Genomic DNA, 22,726 nt, shown 5'->3' on the forward strand with positions numbered 1-22,726 from the left:
ATGGAAGAGGAGAAGGTGGTGTGAAACACTGAAGTGTGAACAATGTGGAGAGGGGGAAGGATGTGATGGGGCTCCCCCACGTCTGCTTTTTTAAGATTCCCAGGAAAATGTCTTCCCCGGCTCTTTGCTACCCGATCCGCTACCACAGGAAAGAACATGCACTCTGGTTCATATTTTATCTAGTGTGGTGTCCGAACAATAATGCTGCGATGATGTGTTGAGAAGAAATCCGCTTGACACTGTTCTTGATTATAAAAGTTTATTACATCAAGGAGTTCAGCATCAATTACAAGCTCTGCAGCAGCTTGGAGAGTGACCCAGCCCGATGACCACTCTGTCTCTCTGTACATTGAACACAGCTTATATAGGACATGTTTAGGTATCTGCTAAATACCATATAAGGGTCCAGTCCCTTCATAAACACTAATCTCTATTCCCCCTATCACTGGGTCAGAGGTCAAATTCCATAGGAGGGTTCACTCTTTACACACTTTTCACTTTTCAATTCACTGAACCTCTGTCCAGCTACTAGAGTGTTATTTTAAACTGTAATGGTCAAATGCACATATGTTATACACCACACTAGTGACACGTGAAGTGTAAGGCAATTATTCAGCAGCTGTTTGTCATGGTTGTACCTCTCATTCATTCTGACTCTCCAGTCTGAGAAATATTTGGTTGCTAAGTAGGGCAGAACACAATGACAAACACTCTAATTAATAGATAATTACAAAGCTTTATAATTCATCAAAGTCCTACGTGGTCTCCAGAGCTTTACTGTGGATAACACATTAGAGTTCTCAGTTCAATCAACTTCAGCCTTTGCCATATTTTCTCCTGTGAATGTGAAGGGGGTTTCTGTCCTCATTCTGTATCTAAATGGAAGTGATGGTTGGTGTGTGAAGCAGGGAAGCACCTCATTCTTGCTGCTGCAGCTGATACACTCTAGGACTGTATCTATTATGCATAAGTATCACCTACATCTTTATAATTGTGACGCACCAGTCATGCTGGAACCCTTACTGGATCCAACAAAACCCATAAAAAAGCAGATGACTTTAAGTGGCAAAGTCAGTTTCAAAACGGTGAAGAGGCACAACCAAGCAAAGGCTGACCCTGGCTGTAAATTGGTGGGGGGTTTTCTGTGCTTGTGCAACCACGTGCGGTGGTCCACATGCATGCTTTGCCTGTATGCCCCACTATTTGTCTCCACACAGCGTGCTGGCTCAAACAATAACAGAGTGTCACGGCCAGCCGAGCTTCAGCCGTGTTCCTCCCTCTCCCCTCATCCTTTCTCCCCCATCCCTATCTCTGTTGCCGAGGTTACAGCAGGACCTGATGGGGCTCCTGGCCAGTCAGGCTTTGTTCTACAGATGGCCTGCTCTCTGCTTCTCCTCCTGTTGTCTGGCTCCTCTGTGCCTCTGTCATGTGCAGCTGCACTCTGGCTCTGTTATCTATTGTTATGCTAATATGAGCAGTTGATTAATACGTCCACAGACACAGGAGTTTTGTCCATATGGGCCTCATCTTCATTTGTGAAAATATTATAGCATCCGTGTGTGCTTTTGCTGTTGATATGTGAGTGGATAGGAAGAGCATGTGGGATGGTTGAGGACATGTCACTGGCTGAGTAACAGGAAGACACTGCTCGTAAAAGTGCATTGATTAGAATCTAGATCTAATTTATCATATTCAGTAGATTACTGGTGGAGTTGTCGGGGGGTAATGACAAAGACAAGACATTGAATCTCATTGCATCAACTAGGTTAACAACCATTAACAATAATTTTATTTTAACTATTTCTTAGGTAAACTATCTTTTCTTATTGAAAAGAGAATGCAGACGCACACATGGTTACTTTACAAATGTTGATTTTCTATGTAAAATACTGCATCGCATGACTCAGTCACCATATACATTAGACTCCTGCTGTTGTTAATAAAAGATGTCTGTCTGCCTGTCTCTTTCTTTCTCTGACATTAGCCCGCCTGGTCTCTCTCAGGGGAATATAAGCAGAGAATCACTTAAACTTTCCCCATAGCTCAAGGGAGAAACCATCCCAACATGACCTCCACAGAGATTTTCTATCATGCAATAAAGCCCATCATTGAGATTTATGTTTCACACATGCTCAGGCATTCCAGTACCATTTCCTTCCTTATCCTTTTCCTTCCTGTGACTAGCTTTATTAACACTAAAACACATGAAAAATTTGTATAATTTTTTGAGTCATGCCAGCAGCTTAGCTCTTGAGATGACAATGTAGGTCTGTCAGTCGGTCATCACTTTGGTCCAAACTGAAATATCTCAACAACTGCTGGATTGACTGCCATGAAATATGTACATTTGTGGCTGAATCCTATCCTGACTATGGTTATCACCTGACCTTTAATCTAGCACCAGGTTGACATTTTTGCTTTTTAGTGAGATATCTTTACAACTATTTAATGGATTGCCATGAAATTTGATACAGATCCATTGTGCAGATAGAGTAAATATTAATGACTTCGGTGATCCACTGACCTTTCCTCTGAAGCCCCCAGCAGCCTGACAGGCTGTGGTTTTGAGTGAAATGTCTTGTAAACTGATGGATGGATTGCATAAACACATTCATGTCCCCTCAAGATGAATCGTAAGTATGTTAGCATGCTGACATGAGCATTTTAGCTCAAAACACCACTGTTAGTCAGCTTGAATGTAGACTCTTAGTCTTGTTGTTTTGCTATTAGAGCCAGCTTTGTTCAGCAAGCACAATTGGTGCACAAGGAAACTGGCAAGGCACCGATATCAGACCCATTATGAAGGCAAGAAAAAACTCCCAAGAACACCTTATGAGGAAAGAAATTGAAGGAACATTGGCTCGGCTGGACGGGCAGTAGCTTAGACAAATCCATGGCAGCATTAGTGGCAATCATGTGGTGTGTGGTAATTAGGCAAATGTTAATATTTCCTGAGGAGATAGCCTGAAATCAAAGACTTTTTAAAGGAAAACTTAATGCACATGTAGTCTACGTGTGAGGTCAGAGCCTACAACCACCAGATAGACCAGATACGTGATCCCCATCCTTACTTTTCTCCAAAAGACATTAACTTCACCCTTTTTACAGGAACTGTGTGAATGGATGCCGCTGTGCGTCCCTCATAGAAGATCCAAACCAGCCCATTTTCTCAAGTGCAACCAGATGTCCATGACCTCAGCCAGCTAAGCTGTTCTTCCTGCAAAATGACCCACTTCCCCCTTATATGCTCTTTGGGCCTGTTTCAAGGCCTTTCAGTCAGCCACATTCTAGTTTGAGGCATTCAAGTGCAATGTGCAAGGTAGCCTAATTTCGTAGGTTAATAAGGGAGTTGGGGTGGTCCTATATTTAACACGGAGAGTGGAAACCGCATTAAAAGGCTGTCCCTGAGCTCTTTCCCTGAGGACCGACTGGCCCTTTTAATACAAAACAGCTTCAATGTGGCCTCAATAGGAAAACAGACTCTACACTGAATGTATCAGTCACAGTAACAGTTCTTACTAATAATCTTCATTAAGCATATATGTAGAATTGTCAGTATGTTAACATTTAGACCCAGAACAGGGATCTCTCTCACACCAAAGGCATGTGTCTTATCCATTGTGCCATCCCCCCCCCCCCCCCCCCCCCCCCCCCCCCCCCCCCCCCCCCACACACACACATGTTTAACCTTCATGCCTGTGTCTTGGTCGCGCTCAAGCACTTAAATTACAATAATTACAGCTGGATTGTTCGGACTAGACAATGAGAAAGTTCCACCCTGTTAGGAACATATACATAGATATTGCAAAGTGTTAATAATGTAAATATTCAACAATACTTAGCTTTTTTTACACCTTATGTGTCCCTTATTCCGTCACATACGTCCTATTTCTTTGAATATTAATAAAACAAGACTTTTTGAGCAGAACATGTGTTTATTATTTAGAAATGTCTCATTTTTCCCTCAAAAAGGTTATTAAAATTAAAATATATGTTTTTACATGAAATATTTTGTGTTAATGTTATAAAGAAGACCTCAGTGTATAATACTAGCATTTTGTAATAACCATTTTATTTATTTCAAGTACAATAATGAGAGTAACTTTCTGGGGACTTAAGAGTCATCAATAGCCAGGAATGACCCAGTTATATTATCCTATATTATAATAAAGTGTTATTATTTATATATATATATATATATATATATATATATCATAGACTGTATATAAAAAGATACATATATAATAAATTGATAATGTCTTTTGCTTGAAAAATCTTAATCTGAAAAGTAACTAGTAACAATATTGAAAAACAAATGTAGTTGAGTTACAATAGCTCACTATAAAAAATATTTAATTTGTGGAAGTGACAACAGAAGAAGAATTCGATCACTATTGCTGCATCCCAATGACAATATTAAAAAAAAAAAACAAAACACTGTGGGCCGGTTTAACATTTCACTTTAGGGTTAGGGCTCGGGTTGTAAGGCTGAAAGGAATACATTTAAGTAAAGTATTCTAAAAAGTACAGTGCAAGTACAGTGCTTATGAGGGTGGGGCTGCATGTGTCAGGTTGGGTTTCGCCACACATTGTCCATGTTGATGGGAGACTTCTTAGATTAGGCCAGTCATCTGATGCCCATTTTAATTTAATCTGGAGGAAGCAGATGCTCATGAGCAACAAACACAGCCATCCCTTACAATTAGCAGAATTTCTCTTTCCTCCTTTCAATCCTTTGGTATTGTGTTCCTTCCACTTGTTGGTATGCTGTCTGAGAGTGTGTTACTGTGAAAGTACAGAGTGTGAACATTCGGAGGGTCAACTTCATCTTTTAGAGAAGCATACATAAAAGAGCTGCTGAAAGGTTTTTTGACACTCTGATGTTTGGTAATTTCTTTGTTGAGCAGATTCAGCTTAGTAACCTGTCAACCTTCATGCTTTCTTTCTCTCTCATTTAATTCTCAGATGCCCACCACCACCCACCCACCCACTAAGCAAACTTGGCAAAGAAGCTCTCAGGTCAAAATGTAAATAAAAATAGAACCATTCTTTTTTTCCATTTAATTCATGACCATAGCATTTATGATCAGCCTGGCTATATGTAGCTAAAGATTACAGACAGACAGTGGCCATGTGCCAAACTTATCTGACCTCTTGTATTTTTTCACTGAGGTTTAGAGTTGTTACTGTGCTTCGGCTCCTCCCACTCAGGTTAACATAATCAATACGATTCTGCCTGCAGGTGAGTTATGCCTCAGAAATATTTTTGTAACAAGAAAACAAAAACCACTCTTGGTCCCTGATAACTTTCACTGTTCATTTTTATTTTATTTCAGCACCTCGGACAGCAGCCCCCCCAAACCACTTCAACTATTTTGACTGGACATTGACATTCAACTCAATAGTTGTAAAGAAGGTTAAACATAAATACCGGTCAGGTTTCAGGTGCGGAAGGATTACACTCTCTCTCTCTCTCTCTCTCTCTCTCTCTCTCTCTCTCTCAGACTCCCCTGTGTGATGACATCTGATCAAATATGTTACAGGACAGGCGATGCTGTGCTCTGTCGCTGCCCTTTTTGACATTTACCATACATGGCCTATGTCAAAATCCCGCAGATAAAATGTCAATCTGTCTAACGAAAATGATGCACACTATTCCATTTCCAAATGCATTTCATTTTACCATGGCGCACCCAAATTCGTTTCTTGGATGAACAAAATGTGTAATAAAAGCTAGCGCGTAATGCTGGTGCGTCTTTTAAGACCATCCCGGAAAGAAAACATGAGGCACTGATATATTTATGAGTAGCCTGCCCATAGAAATGTCCTATATATGGGCAATGACCTTGTTTAAAAAGAAGACTGTTTGGACTCGCCTAGTAGGGATGCGTGTGTGTATGTTTGTGTGTGTGTGGCCGCGCTTGAGCTCGTGTCTACAAGACGGAGGGCACGGAGAGGCGGGCACGCCCAAAACGATGGTGTTGAATGACGCCCGTCTGTTGCTTCTTGTGTATAACGGTGCGTCCTGCGATTGGCGGAGGACAGGGAAAGGCACCCAGCGCTGGCGCTCCGTGGGCGGGTGGAAGGCCTGTTTATAAACCCAGATCTTCCCCGTGGGCGGGAACAGCAACAGTAGGGAGTGAAAGTACAGCACAAGAAGAGAGTGAGAGAGACGGTGGAGGAGACGAGGCTGTGGCGGCGGCTGTGGTTGACCGGGGTTCGCAGAGGGGGCGAGGCGGCCGCCCCTGAATGCCTCTTCAACCGCGCATGGACGACCACCTCAGCCTCCTGCAATCACCCCCGCCGAGCGCATCCAAAACCCGGGGCGACAATCTGGTGAACCACGGATACACCGAGACAGAGGCAGACGTGATGACGGTTGTGGCGTGTGACAACATGCTAGAGGAGTCGGCGGCTCTCCCGGGCCACCACTCTTTGGACCGATATGAACCGGATCACGAATGCTGCGAGAGGGTCGTCATCAACATCTCAGGGTTACGGTTCGAGACGCAGCTCAAGACTCTCTCCCAGTTTCCAGAGACGCTGCTAGGGGACCCCAAGAAGAGGATGAGGTACTTTGATCCTCTCAGGAACGAGTACTTTTTCGATCGGAACCGACCCAGCTTTGATGCCATTCTGTACTACTACCAGTCTGGCGGGCGCATCAGAAGACCCGTTAACGTGCCCATTGACATTTTTTCTGAGGAAATCCGGTTCTATGAGCTGGGCGAGGAGGCTATGGAGAAGTTCAGGGAGGATGAGGGCTTCATAAAAGAGGAGGAGCGGCCCTTGCCCGAGAATGAATTTCAAAGACAGGTGTGGCTCCTTTTTGAATACCCAGAGAGTTCGGGTCCCGCACGGGGCATTGCGATTGTATCTGTCCTAGTCATCCTCATCTCCATTGTTATCTTCTGCTTAGAGACATTACCGGAGTTCAGGGAGGAGAACAGGGATCCGATCATCATTGAGCCTGTGATAAATGGCACACTCCCATATTTCATCAGCCCCTTCTCAGACCCGTTCTTTGTGGTGGAGACGTTGTGTATCATCTGGTTCTCCTTCGAGCTGCTGGTGCGCTTCTTTGCATGCCCGAGTAAAGCCACGTTCTCCAAAAACATTATGAACATTATTGACATCGTGGCCATCATTCCATACTTCATCACCCTGGGCACAGAGCTGGCAGAGAGACAAGGAAACGGACAGCAGGCCATGTCATTAGCCATTCTGCGCGTAATTAGGCTTGTTCGGGTATTTCGCATCTTCAAACTCTCGCGTCACTCCAAGGGGCTTCAGATTTTAGGACAGACTCTGAAGGCCAGTATGCGTGAGCTGGGCCTGCTTATCTTCTTCTTGTTCATCGGTGTCATCCTCTTCTCCAGTGCTGTCTACTTTGCTGAGGCGGACGACCCAGACTCGGGTTTCAGCAGCATCCCGGACGCATTCTGGTGGGCTGTCGTCACCATGACCACCGTGGGCTATGGGGACATGCATCCAGTGACAATCGGAGGAAAGATTGTGGGGTCTCTGTGCGCCATCGCTGGCGTGCTGACCATTGCCCTGCCTGTACCTGTCATCGTCTCCAATTTCAACTACTTCTATCACAGAGAGACGGAGGGCGAGGAGCAGGCACAGTACCTGCACGTGGGCAGCTGTCAGCCTCTGGCTGACACGGAGGAGCTAAGGAAGACTCGCTCCTCTTCCTCACTCAGCAAGAGCGAGTATATGGTGATAGAGGAGCACGGGATCAACAGCGCGTTCAAACAGCAGCCCAACTTCCCCACCACAACGCAAAACAACTCGCAGAATTGTGTGAATATAAACAAAAAGATTTTCACCGACGTGTAGCCAATTTTAGACTCGTGGCTCTGAACACAGGAGGGGGTGGTGTGTCAACAAACAGCTGGTTCTGTCGTTGCGCACCAGCGTGTGGAAGTAGCGGCAGATCAGATGAAGAAAGCAAGGACTACAGAGAGAGCTTAAGAAAGAGCAAACCCTGTCTGTTCAGAGACGCTGCTTTGTGCTCCATCCAAAGAATCAGGATTTTTCATTTCAGCAATCTGAATTCATAGCCTAATTCTGTATGGTTCCATTCGCGCTTGGAGAGAAAGAGCTCCTTAAGCTAATTAGTCTAATATTCTTCTCAGAGTGAGGGGATTGCCCTGTTGTGCATTGTGCAATAGCCAATATATTATCACAACAGGTAGTGATAGAAGCTTTATAACTGTGAAAGATGAGTACAAAATGTATGCTACTTGAAGGACACTCATTGTATTAACATGCGTTATGAGTCGTGATTCGTCAGTCATAGCCTCTTTATAATAATCCGAATCATTTAAATATGTGTGTGTGTTTAAACACATGTAATGTCTGAAGAACACAGTTCTGCATATATTATTCAATTAGACCGTTCTGTGCTATGCCTTTATTGTGCGTTACAGTCTAGTCCAAATGCTACCGTCTTTAAAAACAATCCTTTATAAAACCTTCCTGGTAGGCTATTTAATGCGTAAGCGACACCATATAAACACAGGTGCCAGTCGACTGTCAAGACACACGTGAGAGAGGAAAACACAGTGCTCTTTCACGCACAAACAAACGCAGCGATCAAAGATGGAGCGTGCTTCTCTTTGGATGCCTCAAATATAGCCCGCTGTGATGCAGTCTCCATGGTGACGGTCGTTTCCTCGGTAACCCCGGTCACCGTTGCCATGGCACCCTTGTTTCCACAGTAACCTCCCAGATGGCTTGGGAGCTATTTTGAAGAATCTCTTCTAAAAAGCCCGTCTTCAGTCTCCAATAAGACTGTTTTGTCATCACGCTTTTGCGTGCGCACAATACATGCCCAAACATGCCCAGAGCCACTAGCGCAAATCAGCAAGTTCACATAGTGACTTTAACATTAAAACAAATTAGAGTAAGAAGGTCTGTTTAAAAATTGCCACTATGGACTGCCCCTCCACCCCCAAAATGAACCAGACAATATATGATAAGCCGGGAGAAGCTGAAGGAGAGGGAGCGTGTGAGGAATTATGAATGGACTGGGAGCACATTGTGTCTGGCTGTCTGGAATGCGCTACTGCGGGTGCTCAGCAGAGGCTGCTGTTCTCCCACTGATACAATTGGTAAGTTCTGAGCACATGCCCCATGCCCCATTTACCTTTACCAGCGTGTTTAGTGTTTGTATATGTAAACACGTGTTTCATGGACTTGTCAATTCAGGCAGGTCAGTTCAATCTAGAGAATGACATGATTGTACCTTGATTTAAACTACATTTCCACTCTACAGGTGCAGGTCAAATAGTTCCTTAACATTCTTACATTGATTTTATATCGCAACATAATGTAATGAGAGGTCAGTGTATTTTTTGTCAAAGCTCTTATGTAGTGATGTCCCATCTGTTGCGGGGACACGTTTAGACCTCTATCAGCCTGAGTGTGTGGCCCTTCCTATTTTTTGTATTGGGTGTGGCGCTCCTGCAGAGTGCCAAGTTGTATTTGACCTTCAGCTGACTTTGCATGTGAAATGAATAAGGCACGAAGCCTACCCAGTTTGTCTCAGTGCTGCTCCCTGGTGGCCACCGTCTCCTGCTAACAGAACAGGTGGCTGCTACCTGTTCCTTCAACTCCGTGTTCTTTTGCCATTCATAGAGAGAGGGGGGTCAAATACCCATGAGATACCCCACAGCAAGAGAAAATAGAGAGATTCTGGTTTGACACTGGTATTGTTGAATAAATTCTGTTCTGTTTCTTATCAAATCTATTGTTTTCTTGTGTAGGTATTTTATTCTGTATTTTATTTGTTAAAAACACAAAAACTATCATTTGCATGCTTATAACAAATAGTTTACATTGAAGATTAATTTGCCTACAGTATGAGCTTAACTGCTATGCCTGCAGAATCAATTCCAAATTTATGAAATAGAGACATGGGTGAGAAGGCAGGATGGGAATTAATCAAACAACCATGTTCTAAATCTATTTAGTGTGGAGGTGTGTACACTCAAATGTGTGCTTGTGAGCACATGTGTGTAGTAGTGCATTAATAATATTTTTATCTCACCAGTGATGGTTGAGTGATAATTAGGGCAGTCTCATTAGCTGGCTCACACTAAAGGCAGAGTGGGAGGTCCAACAGATGGACGTCTTTATTGATCATTCCTTTACATTTTGACCCCCTGACCTTGACTTCATAAGTCATCAGTTAAGTGCCCTGCTCATTTCTCATGTCACATAAAAGCTGCAGTGAGGAGAAACACTGGTCTATTGATCAGCAAGGGAGATATATTCTGCAGGAGATGGGGGCCACTTGTTCATTATCTAATTAGATTGATCAGTCTGAAAGTTATTCTCACAGGCATGAGCAGGATGGATCATTAAAGACAGAAACACAGTACCGTACCATGTTAATTCTTATTCTGTCCACCTCTGCTAATGTGCACCTCTACAGCTGACTCGAGTTTTGGATTTGTTTCTGTCACAGACTCTAATTACCTCTCCTTACCTCAGCTACACTTTCTTAAAGTTTACAGTTTAGACATCTAGCTGATGCTCCTATATGGGCTAAATTGCAGTGAGTGAGCTGACTCAAAGACTAGGGAAATGTTGCCATTCATGACAACAGAAAGTCTCTCTTACCCAAAAGTTGCCTGTTCCTCTCTTCTCCCCTCCTCTCGTCCCCTCTTCTCTTCTTCTGAACTGACAGTGTTTACAGTTTGATTTTTGCATGAGTGGTAATGAGACAGCAGGGAGAGGAGGAGCAGCCTTGCGTTGTTAATAAGACCACCGAGCTATGTGATGGGTCCGGCTACGCTGTGCGGCTCTAACAATTCTGCCCCCGCCCCCCCTCTCTCTCTCAGGTGAAAGTAGTTCCATTTTTCTGCCCAGCCCTCCTGGAACCCCTGACGACCTCAATTAGACTGTCTCCAATTTAGGTAAATAGCCTTTACTTGATAAGGACAGTAAATATGACATGGGTGAACTTCACTTATAATTACTTGAAGCCTTTCTCATTTTAGAGCAGTATTGCCTATTAACCCTTCTGTCCCTTTTTCCTTTTTCCCTTTTTCCCTTTAGGGACGCAATGACTTTGGTCTTCCTGTTGGGCCTGATGGGCCAAAGTTAAGAGTCAAGACAGACCTCACACTGGATACATTTTTCTTCCCCTGCCGTCCTTCCCCTGAATGCTGTCCTCAAATTTGGATTTCTAACAAGCCCTGCCCAGCAGTTCTTCCCCTCCAGTGGATCACCACTCGATACAAAATGCAAAAAAATGCAAATGCTTTAATGAAAACAAAAACAGAAGAATAATATATTCCACGTACAGTTTTGTAGCTGCGGTTTTATGACTGCTTCTTTAATGCACTGTGAGTGGAACCATCACAGGATCAAAAGTAATTCAGGCAGTGACAGAATTCAGCTGGAACCATGTTATGGACATTTCTCCATACTGCTTTCTATATAAAAAATCAAAAGGAATTCAGGAAACAGCCAGCAATTTTGCAAAGCACATTTCATTCCTGTACTTCTACAGATTTCTACATTCTGTATTCATGTTTCTGGTTAATGATATTCATTATGGACAATAACCGACAAACAGCTTTAGCTTCAAGTCAAACGTGGCAAAAACTGAGGCCATCCGTGATTTGCTGATATGAAACTGTGATACAAATCAAAGACTGTTAGCCATATGCCTTTCTTAGCTCTGTGTGCTCTGTATTGCTAGTATATGAAACACACACATATGTACGCTGCTTGCAGCTATTCCCCCTGACCTACACATGGAGAACACTACAAAGGCATGCACATACACATGAACATAGACACAAACATGCACACACGAATGCGCGTGCCTGTGAATGGCTCCCTTTTATCCCAGAGTGCACTGGTGTTTTTTTTGGGATAGGGCAGAATATTGTCAGGGGGAAAGCTGTATATCCCAGTATTTGTTCTGTGTTAGTCTGTGCTGTCTTTAACATGACCCATATAAAGAGATTATGAATTGTACTGTCTTTATTTGAGAGGAGCTGGCTTTTTTATCTTGGAGGATATTTAGGTCCAATTACTGATCTTATCTTACCTATTCTATCTGTGCACACTACATGTCTAATATGTCAAATAAGACTGGAGACACCTGAAACAACATAACCATCTCTGTGTGTGGATGTTTCTGTTCCAGTTAAGTCACTCCAATATTCAGGAGTTTGGTTTGGCAAGTAACCTATTCATTTTGTTTATTTAACAGGATAAAGGTGAAATAACGATAGAGCAAAAACATCAAATAGTTTATACTATTTGTGTAATGGGCGTGTAATGGGAGGTACCTATAAATGTGTGAAATTGTGACATATTTTTAATGGTTTAATCAGTCAATGTTGCTCTAATTTCCTAAGTTAACTGGGCCATTTGTATCCATAAAAAAATGCTGCTGACACACAAGAAATGTCACCATTTAACAAGTGTTTCCCATGCAGAGGGACAGTCTTTTAGTAGTGAATAAAATTGTTTGGCTGGCAGCCCTTTAGATGGCTGGTTACAGAAAAAAACACACACACTGTAGTTGTGCTGAACAGACAGATCAAGGCAACTTTTCTTTAAAGGGGTGACTGGGCCAGTCTTTTATGAGAGTATACTGTATCTGTTTATGAACATCAATGAAATAGAAGGATACTATTGAAAAAAATACACTATTCTGTCTGACCAATTTAAGAAGTGCAACATCAGACGCACCAGGAATTTAGATTTGCTTTGATAAAGAGACGATTCCCAATTTAAAAAGAGCATTATCTCAAGTTGCCACACATTTGGTTGCATGACTGGACCTCAAAGAGAACTGAATTGTGTATGAGCCCAGTGGAAAACTTCATATCATCCCTGTGCAGAGGAGGTAAATATTAACATTCTAACAGAGGTTTACAGCCCTCACACTGTCATCCTGTGTATGAGCAAGTGTGCTTTATTGCACCAGTAAACGCACCAGCTTGCTAATAACTCTGCCATCCCCCTAGGCTATTGTGAGTCTGTGATCACAGGCATATTGGAAATGTGGTGGTAGTTCGAGAAAATCCCCCATAAACTATTTCACTTTCTCTCTCTCTTTGCCTGTCATTTTCTCTGCTCTTAGTGAAACATGCAACCACCTATAAGATCACAAAAATACCTTATTATGTCATCAAAGCTCACCACCAGCCGTGGTGCTATCGCAGGAAATCTCCATAACAACAAGGGAGGGTTGTTGGTAAGATAAAGAAAATGGCCATATAGAACAGACTCAGACCTCTTCAGGCGCATTCAAGGGATCGCCACTTATGCTGTCAACTATATCAACTGTTGCATCGTTTGTGTGTGGCAGTGTGTCATTTTGTGTGTGTCTGTTTGTTTTAGGGTATTGCATTATGTCTGTGCTGGTGTGTACAGGGCTGAATTCCAACAACAGCTAATGATGAAAGGAAGATGGGATGACTTTAAAGGACTTGAGCAGGGTGATGTCTGTTTTGCACCAATAAATTGTGAACTTAACCTTTTAAGTTTATATGAACTTATTAGCAAACAGTTGCTCATTTACACATGCAGCAGCTATGGATAACATCATCATTCATTTGGAGTTGTGTTTCTGGTTACCTGGCAAATCTTAGTCCAATATTCACTCTCTTTCAGCTCTGCTTTTGGTTTCTATCAAAATCAAAGCATCAAAATGCAACACTGTGCTCACCAGCTAGTTGCTAACTATGGCCGCCTGCCTTTTGGTGCTGAGCAGGTACTATAGAATGGGTTTTTAGAGCTTTTTTGCTAAAAACAGCTACCTGCAGTGACCAAAAGCGGCACTTTGAGAGCTGAAAGTCTGTAAAGCCGAAGGGAGCTGCAGATTTGAGTGATAGTTCTTTTTAGGTTCATCAGTGGAAACCCTTTCACATTATCACATTATTTTCAAATTGACATTTGATAGGTTTTTATTGTGAAAATATCCATCACAGCTGCTTTAAAGGCACATGCATTATTTCATTTTCATTTTGGGAGGGAGTTTTTCCGCACACTGTAATGATGGAGGGTGTCGTATGTTGCTCAGGTTGTAAAGTCATCTCAAACAATTTTCTGATTTTAGGTCATATAAATAAGTTATGAAAGGTTTGAAAAGGGCTATACAAAAAGAAAGTGTTAGGTTATTTTAAAAAAGCCGATTTGACTAGACCTGAAATAATGTAAGACCCTTAAAACCTTAAAAATATATTAGCCTTGTAAAACATTTCACTAAAATAAAATGAGCTAATGATTGAAATGTTCCTAACACACGTAACATGGCAAAAAAATAGGATACAGTCTTTTTTAGAAATCACATATTATCCCAGTGTAGGTGGCAAAACTGCATGACATTTTCAACTTCTCTAGCAGAGCCACACTATTGGCAGCTGGGTGGGATGGTTGCTAAGGATGATGACGCTGTTGCTAGTGTTTCCGCAAAAAAACGGATTATTCCTGGATGCAGATTGGCTGATCAGTTGCAATTTCCCTCCACAAGTGCAGGAGACAAGGTGGGACTCCTTATACAGACATATGATCTATGAACAAACATACAAAACAAGACTATCTTAGACAAACACATGCAAACTGCTTTGGCAACATTGTTTAAATGAAACATTCATGCCAATAAAGCACACTGAACTGAACTGAACTCATTATAGACACTCTTTGATTTGCAATAACATGCAACGTGCCAGGACACAAACAAAAGCATTCAAAATAATGCATCACAACCAGTTGTTAAGACACATTGGATTTTTCTTTCAAGCTGTTCAAAGGGGTGATGTGCTGCCAGTCACCCCAGTTTTTGCTGTCAAAACAGACAGATGATGGAGAGGGTGATGGTGTAAAACAGAAAGAAAAAGAGAAAAATAGGGAGATGCTGCAGATGACTCATCACTCTGTCACTGTGACCTTTTTCTGCTAACCTCTCCACCTCTATTGTTCCGTCCTATTAAGAACTGCTTTTCTTGCAGACGACTACAGGCCAAAGCTAGAGAGCAGAAAATGGCCGATCCCATACTAGACTGAGTAACATCTTCCACCTTTCACCCATGTAGGTTTAGATTATTTTCTGCACACCTCTAACTACATTTCCTGCTGACTATGTTAGTCTCCTCACTTCCTTTTCTACTCACCGTCTTCTCTGTAACACATATCTGCTCTTCTTGACATCATTTCAACCTTTTCCTCCTTTTCCAGTCCTCCCTTTTGAAGTGGGAGGTTCCCTTAATGTCACTGCACATTCAGTGAATGTTGTCAAGTCATGCAGTCTGCAGTCTGAATATATCCCTAAGTTTCCTCTCGAAGGCTAAGCTAAGTCACACCTCCAGAGTTAGGTCATTGATTTTTCCCCTGTTTTCGAAGGCTGAGAAAACAACAGAAACTGAAACCATATCCAGAATCAATAATAGTACTATACTATTAAAGAGGTAAGGACATATCTCATGAAAGCAGTGATCAGCCTGGCTGCTCTCAACAGGCAGTTAGAGAACTTCCAAGGTCATCCTCTAAATATAGAGGGACCTCAGATGGAGACATGCAGGGAGAGAGATGAGACTACAAAGGAAAAAAGAGGGACGAAAGGTCAAAATAAGTTAATATGGTAATTAAGTTCGTTGGTAAGTTGTCAAGGAGGAGAATGCCTTTTTAGCTGAGTGCTATTTAAATGCCTAAATGCCAAAATTAATTAGAAACCGACTGACGATTTCCATGTGTTCACAGTGAAACGAAAGGTTAGGTAGTATATGGAGCTGTCATTCTGTAATTTAGGAATATAAGTGTAAAAGAGACAAGGCAGCCATGTTGTGTAGCAGGGCATGTATCATGATTAGTGCCATTATTTGCATATATGTGTGCATACTGTATGTGTTTACTTTGTTTACTTTCTCCAATCTCCATTAAAGTTTCTTGTCTTGGGGCTATAGAGACATGGAATTAGTATGATTTTATCTAAATGTGTATTTGATTGTGTGCACGTGTTCTGGTATGTGTGCACGCACATGCCAACGCAGTTGCTTAGTGTGTGTGTGTGTGTGTGTGTGTGTGTGTGTGTGTGTGTGTGTGTAGGTGCGTTGTAGCTGGAGTATGTTATAGCTTGTAAGTGAGTGATCACCTGCTGCAGCACCAGCTGAGGTCATCCAGGAGAAAGCTCCTCCCCTGCAGTCTGCTGTCATAAGTTGGATCAACATCCTCTTCCCTCCTTCACTCTGTCGCTTGCCAACTCTCCTACTCCCTTTCTCACTTCCACATGTTCTGCTGCATAGAAAGGATTTTAGGTGTGCATGTTTGCTGACTCGCACGCTGGTGACGCAAATATTCTGATCATCTCACTATTTAGTCTTAACTCAACTATTTGTGTGGAATTACAGTGAAATTATTATCTGAGTAAATTAATAGAATGTGCTTACCGTATATCAACGGAATAATGGGTTCTGTGCACATGATAGAGTTATGGGCACTTTCATGTTGTCTAAACAACATTATAACATCTAAAAATAGTGTGTTTCTTATGCACAGCTCTCTCAATCAACTAAACTCAGACAACACAGACATTTCTTTCTAGACATTTTGGGGCTCCCCCTCAGCCTGGGCCCATGGCCAACCACTATGATGCACCAGCTGTCACGAGGAGTCAGAATCGAAAATTGCCTAAAAAATATGTTTTACAGTGTGAAAAATGCTCAGACAGGAAGTCATGTGGGGTCATCAGTCGCAAAGCATTCTCAAGTTTCTCTATGAGGTTCCCACAGGTCTGCTCGGCTGAACACAAAACAGAATCAATGGTCGCATTCTGAGACTTGGCACAACTTGAAGGTGAGAGGGAACTGGAGACAGAATTGAGGATCTAAAATAGTTGGAGGGTCAATGGCCCTCAAACCTCTGGGTCAACTGTGTGCCAGTAATATAAAAGTATTAAGTCTAAAAATATGTGTATAATGTCTGTCTGTTCAGAATTGACTGAATTATGATTCACAGAAGGAGTATGAATTGTTAAGCACACTGTGGCAGTGAGGTGCTAAGGGTTTTAAAGTATGTGTGTATTAGGAACGGTAACTGAATATATGGCTCAGGTATGATAAGGTTAAATTATGGCTCAGGTATATTAAGGGGTCATTCAAGCATGGTAGAGTTAGAGTATGGTTTAGGTTAAATAATTAAAACCTATTGGTTGAGGTTAAGGAAAAGATTGTAGTCATGGTTACGAACACTGAAATGTAACATGAAATGTGACATAAACATTGACAGTGTATGCAAATTTTAAATAAGGAATTAGTTGCAAGAATGAAATAAACCATTTCAGTCAACAGAGGACACGCCCCTGCCTCAGTCCAGGCCAATTTAACACTATATCCCATACTCTAAGTGCCCACTTCCCCATCCCTCTAATACTATAAACTGGGTTGTAGACAATTGCTGTGAATGTGGAGGATGAATCATTACACTGCTGACACCCAGCTCTGGATATTAGTAGCTGGGCTCTTAGCTGCCCTCCATTTAGAATTGGGTTCTCTTCATTTAAATTCATGGACGATGAAGATTTAAGAGTTCCTGCCCATAAATCAGCCTGCTTATGTAAAAGTGTCGATAACCCCTAATTGAGACCTTCAGCCAGAGTGGCAAACTGGTTATCAGCTCTATGCAGAGAGGGCTACTGCTGCAGTCCCTGTGGTCCCATGTCATCATCTTTTTCAGCATTTTTTGACATTTTGATTGGAGAAGGCCTGCATATTATGTTGAACCTGCCCTTGAGCTGTAAAGAATGGCAGAGCAAGAACACACAGGGGAGGACATGTGGTATTCCTTCTCTAGGGAGTTGTGGAGTCTCTTTTTTTCTTTCATGTGCGATTCCTGCTTTGTGCCTGAGGAAATATCTGGGGTTTTTCACCAAGCCCACTTTCAAAGAGTGGAGGAAAGAAGGGCAGGGAATACTGTCTGCAGGAAAAGTGCACCAGTTACTTTGACTGTCTAATCGTTGAACATCTAGTTTGCTATTGCATTAAGAGTTGTTAGCATCAGTCTTCTGTGTGTGTGTGTGTGTGTGTGTGTGTGTGTGTGCGCGCGTGAGAGTGAGTGAGTGAGTGAGCGAGTGTGTGCGTGCATGCGCTTATAGTGGACTCTGATATGCAGGTCTGTAAATGATTAGAGCTTGATCAGCGACTCAACAAATTGCACTGGAGCCTGCCTCTGTATCCTGCATAAACTAAGGACCTCACAGGTGACACACACATTTTTGAGCACATGCTTTACTTTTATATATGTGCGGACAAATGTAATAAAGCAAACAAACAAACAAATTATCCCAACACTTCCAGCAGCCATTCAAGCTTGCACACACCCAGTCAAGCACTCAAACCATAAGTTACAGGAAAATACTGATAAAATCATTAATTTGGGTTAGGAGAATATCTCAGGCAGGTTGGTCTAGGACTTGTCTAGATCTTAGGATCTGTTCACACAGTAATCAGGGATAAGCACACGTGCAGCTGCTGGTTCATTGTTCCCCATTCCTTCCAATTCATCGCCCTGATTTCAAGATGGTCCCTATATTTCTTTTTCTAATTCTTCCCTGACATTCTCCCAGACCAAAGGAAACATTATATTGTTTGTGGGGTCTTTGTGAATGTAGGCATGTATGTTGTCAAGTGTAGCATCATGGGCACAGGGTAAGCCGCAAAGTCAGTTACAAGATTTAAGGAAAATAATCCTCATCTTGCTGTCAGTTTCTGCCTTTCACTGTTCTCTCCAGAGGTTTTGCTGAAAATCGTTTCCACCCTGTGGTGGGCGATGCTTCCCCTTTAATGTGGAGCAGTGAGGACAGGAGTGTCGGGGAAGGGGGAGCGCAGAGGGATGGGGCGAGGCGCGCAAGAAGCTGTTAGTATGCGCTGCGATGCCCTACTGCAGCCCACGCGTCTCAACTATGGTGAATTATGGTGAAATATGAGAGAGATGGGAAGAACCGGCAGCTCAAAAACAGTTGGTCGTGATGAGATGACACAACCGCTTGACAGATTAGTCAAATGAAGGGAAGAAGGACAGATATGAAGGAATGGACTCACGATAACTGGACAAACATACATGCTTCTGCGCACGAAGAGATTCAGGGTGAATTCCTGCATGCCATTATCTGAAATTATGCTGTAGTCCGACAGATAATGCTATGCTGCTTTGTTTAGTGCATGGAGTCTATTGTGGCTGTCCATGATCCACACAGGGGAGGGCTGCAAATGGCTTGAGCATGTCTGGCACCTGCCACTCTAAACTCACTCACTCGGCGATTGCCAATCAACTCCAACACTGCCATTTAATGTTTGAAAATCCCAGTGCATGAACTTGGCTGCTTTGTCTCAAATTTCTGAAAAAAAAAAAAAAATAGTTGTTCACTTGTTAAAAACGCCATCAGAGAACTGCGTTATTCCATGGAATGGGTTGTGAACATAAGCCTCCATTTGTTACTAATGTGCATCATTGGTGTCTTCATATGGATATTCCCCATCAGAAAAAAAAGATGGTGGCATTTACAAGAGATCAATTGAAAAATAACATTTTAACGAGCTAAAACGCATAGATGCAAAAACCTATACGGACCTGTTTCGGGATCAAACAGGTGATTTCGCTGTAGATGAAATCTGCCGAAACATGGGTGCTTCCGAGTAGAAATACTGACAGCAGCGCCACCCGCATCCTCACTTCCCCAATAAGTCTCTGCAGATACCAGATTAGAGGATACCTTTACAGGCGGCAGCGTATTGTTCTGAAGTAGAGGCGTCATATGTTGCTGATGCCAGCATTTTAAGATTTCCTTTTTAAAACCACTTGCCTACCACAACATCACCCCCCCCACCAGTTTCAACCTGTAGCTTAGCTGTATCACAACATGTATCTGCTGGTCACTGGGGCGAGGGAGGTAACTCCTGCATCCTCACGCCTTGTCCCCTCTCCCACTCCCACTGCTGCGTTACTGCAGAGCCGGAGCTTCGAGTGATGTATGGCTGGCAGGAGCTGCTTTGACCGTGGGAGCTGACTTTTGACCAGACACTTCTGCGGGGCCTGTTAGGCAGTAGCCTACAACCAAAGGACACACAGTGAACAAGCCAGTGCAAATAGGTAGGACTTTAATGCTTTTATTCAGATAGTGTTGCTTTTACTACCAAATTACACATTTATATCTGTGTATTTAAAGTAAAAACGTTTGACCTGAAATAGACCTAGGCTTACTATATGCCTACATCTTCATACATATTTTTTGTGCAGAGGCCTTTGAAGTTTGAATGTTATAGTACTTTTCAAACAGCTCTGCAGTATAGGAGCGGCTATGTCAACCACTGGCTATGACAACCACCCCTAAACATAATTTACTGATAAACTATTCATTTGATCAGTGACTTGATGGAGTTTTTCTCAGCTTTGGGACAGAATGTTTGTCACATCACACATGCAGAGAGGGGAAATTCATCTTGGAGGTTGTATGGAGCACTCAGCATATAATCAGATTTGTTGGTTGTAATTGCACCCCGTGAGAGCTGATACAGTATTACTGGCTAGCATATTGATCCGGCAGTGTGCTCATATGAGAGAGAACTCATAACCTAATACTCAAAGACGCAATGGAGCCAATTCGTTCAAATGGTTCGCCCTCCACCACCAACTGCCCTGCATTTCTGGGAATTACTAACAATTTTAGTCTGTGAAAGATTTTACATTTAGCAAAATGAATGGTTCAGAAATATATGGCAGTAATGTTGTTGAATATGCATGCTCAAAATATTTATGAAATAATAAACCTAAAAGAAGTACTGAGCTAATCATGGCATTCATTATTGCAGTCTGCTTTCTGTCCCATCCTCTAGCTCTTCACAGGCAGATCTGCCTGTACCCGAGCCCACAAGCGTGTGGAGCCTTCATCTCCTCGTGGCCCGAGGTGGCCCCACCCTGTCTGAAACCTGCAGGTACCATCTCCTTCCAGCATGACGGTTGCCACCAGCGACCCTGCGGACGAAGCCGCAGCACATCCAGGTCAGCCTCATGACCAGTACGACCCAGAGCCGGATCATGAGTGCTGTGAAAGGGTCGTCATCAACATCTCAGGCTTACGCTTTGAGACACAGCTCAAGACCCTCTCCCAGTTTCCAGAGACGCTGCTGGGGGATCCCAAGAAGAGGATGAGGTATTTTGATCCTCTCCGGAACGAGTACTTTTTTGACCGGAATCGGCCAAGTTTTGATGCTATTCTATATTATTACCAATCTGGAGGCAGGCTGCGCCGGCCTGTTAATGTGACCCTGGACATTTTTTCTGAAGAAATCCGTTTTTATGAATTGGGTGAGGAGGCTATGGAAATTTTCAGGGAGGATGAAGGTTTCATAAAGGAAGAGGAGCGACCCCTGCCAGAGAACGAGTTTCAGAGACAAGTATGGCTGCTGTTTGAGTATCCAGAGAGCTCAGGTCCTGCTCGCATCATTGCCATCATCTCTGTCATGGTGATTCTTATCTCTATTGTCAGCTTCTGTCTGGAGACATTGCCAATTTTCCGAAATGATGATGGGGAGATCTACAATGCTCAATTCCAGTCCATGTCCAATGCCACCTCTACCTATGATGGCTCGGATTATTTCACAGATCCTTTCTTCATCGTGGAGACTCTCTGCATCATCTGGTTCTCATTTGAGTTCCTAGTGAGGTTCTTTGCCTGTCCCAGTAAAGCTGGATTTTTTGGCAACATCATGAACATCATTGATATAGTGGCAATCATCCCCTACTTCATCACCCTAGGCACAGAGCTAGCAGAGAGGCCAGAGGACGCTCAGGCAGGCCAGCAGGCTATGTCTTTGGCTATTCTCCGTGTCATTCGTCTTGTCAGGGTGTTTCGTATCTTTAAACTCTCGCGTCACTCCAAGGGGCTCCAGATCTTGGGACAGACTCTGAAGGCCAGTATGCGTGAGCTAGGCCTCCTCATCTTCTTCCTGTTTATCGGCGTAATCCTCTTCTCCAGTGCTGTCTACTTCGCAGAAGCAGACGAGCCACATTCCCAGTTCAGCAGCATCCCTGAGGCCTTTTGGTGGGCTGTGGTCTCCATGACCACCGTGGGCTACGGAGACATGGTTCCAACAACCATTGGAGGAAAGATTGTGGGGTCTCTCTGCGCAATTGCCGGTGTGCTAACTATTGCCCTGCCTGTTCCAGTCATCGTGTCAAACTTCAACTACTTCTACCACAGAGAGACGGAGGGGGAGGAGCAGGCACAGTATCTTAACATCCCAAGTGTGCCTAAAGCTAGCTCCGCTGACGATCTGAAGAAGAGCGGTCGGAGTGGCAGTGGATCCACTCTCAGTAAATCTGAATATGTGGAGATCCAGGAGGCTGATAACCACAGCACTGAGGGCTTAAGACCAGAGGGCGTGAAAACAGGAAACTGCACCCTGGCTAACACTAACTACGTAAATATCACTAAGATGCGTACAGATGTATAATGTGAGCTACTGTAGATGGTGAACTTGAGCTGGAGTCTACGGGGACTGTGACGGGAGGATGAAGACTCCATGTATTGACCAGAAAATGGCACCCAGTATGACAGTACAGAGCAGATGAGTGAGATTAACCTGGAGTAAAGGTCAGCAGAGAGGACATTATGTTCTCTTACATCCTATGGCATATATCATAGAACTGCCACCCATTTTATTTAGGACGTTATCAGTGTCTGCATGGAGTTAGT

General features: G+C 43.1%; 2 protein-coding genes across 2 annotated transcripts; both read left to right on the forward strand.

The window, feature by feature from the left end:
• The first annotated feature begins 6,245 nt into the window (after nt 1-6,245).
• Nucleotides 6,246-11,994, forward strand: LOC123975747 (potassium voltage-gated channel subfamily A member 3). Its single transcript, XM_046057470.1, has 3 exons — nt 6,246-9,122; nt 10,857-10,931; nt 11,074-11,994. The coding sequence occupies exon 1, from the start codon at nt 6,250-6,252 to the stop codon at nt 7,843-7,845; it is 1,596 nt and encodes a 531-aa protein (XP_045913426.1). The 5' UTR covers nt 6,246-6,249; the 3' UTR covers nt 7,846-9,122; nt 10,857-10,931; nt 11,074-11,994.
• An 8,987-nt stretch (nt 11,995-20,981) lies between these two features.
• Nucleotides 20,982-22,484, forward strand: kcna2b (potassium voltage-gated channel, shaker-related subfamily, member 2b). Its single transcript, XM_046056294.1, has one exon. It carries the CDS (start codon nt 20,982-20,984, stop codon nt 22,482-22,484), a length of 1,503 nt encoding a protein of 500 aa, XP_045912250.1.
• Nucleotides 22,485-22,726: the final 242 nt, after the last annotated feature.

This window comes from Micropterus dolomieu, linkage group LG08 (genome assembly GCF_021292245.1).
Source record: "Micropterus dolomieu isolate WLL.071019.BEF.003 ecotype Adirondacks linkage group LG08, ASM2129224v1, whole genome shotgun sequence".
NCBI classification, from domain to species: domain Eukaryota; kingdom Metazoa; phylum Chordata; class Actinopteri; order Centrarchiformes; family Centrarchidae; genus Micropterus; species Micropterus dolomieu.

What these genes read in the sequence shown, in the direction of transcription:
- LOC123975747 (XM_046057470.1), top strand. Translation starts at nt 6,250, where the DNA reads ATGCCTCTTCAACCGCGCATGGACGACCACCTCAGCCTCCTGCAATCA.
- kcna2b (XM_046056294.1), top strand. Translation starts at nt 20,982, where the DNA reads ATGACGGTTGCCACCAGCGACCCTGCGGACGAAGCCGCAGCACATCCA.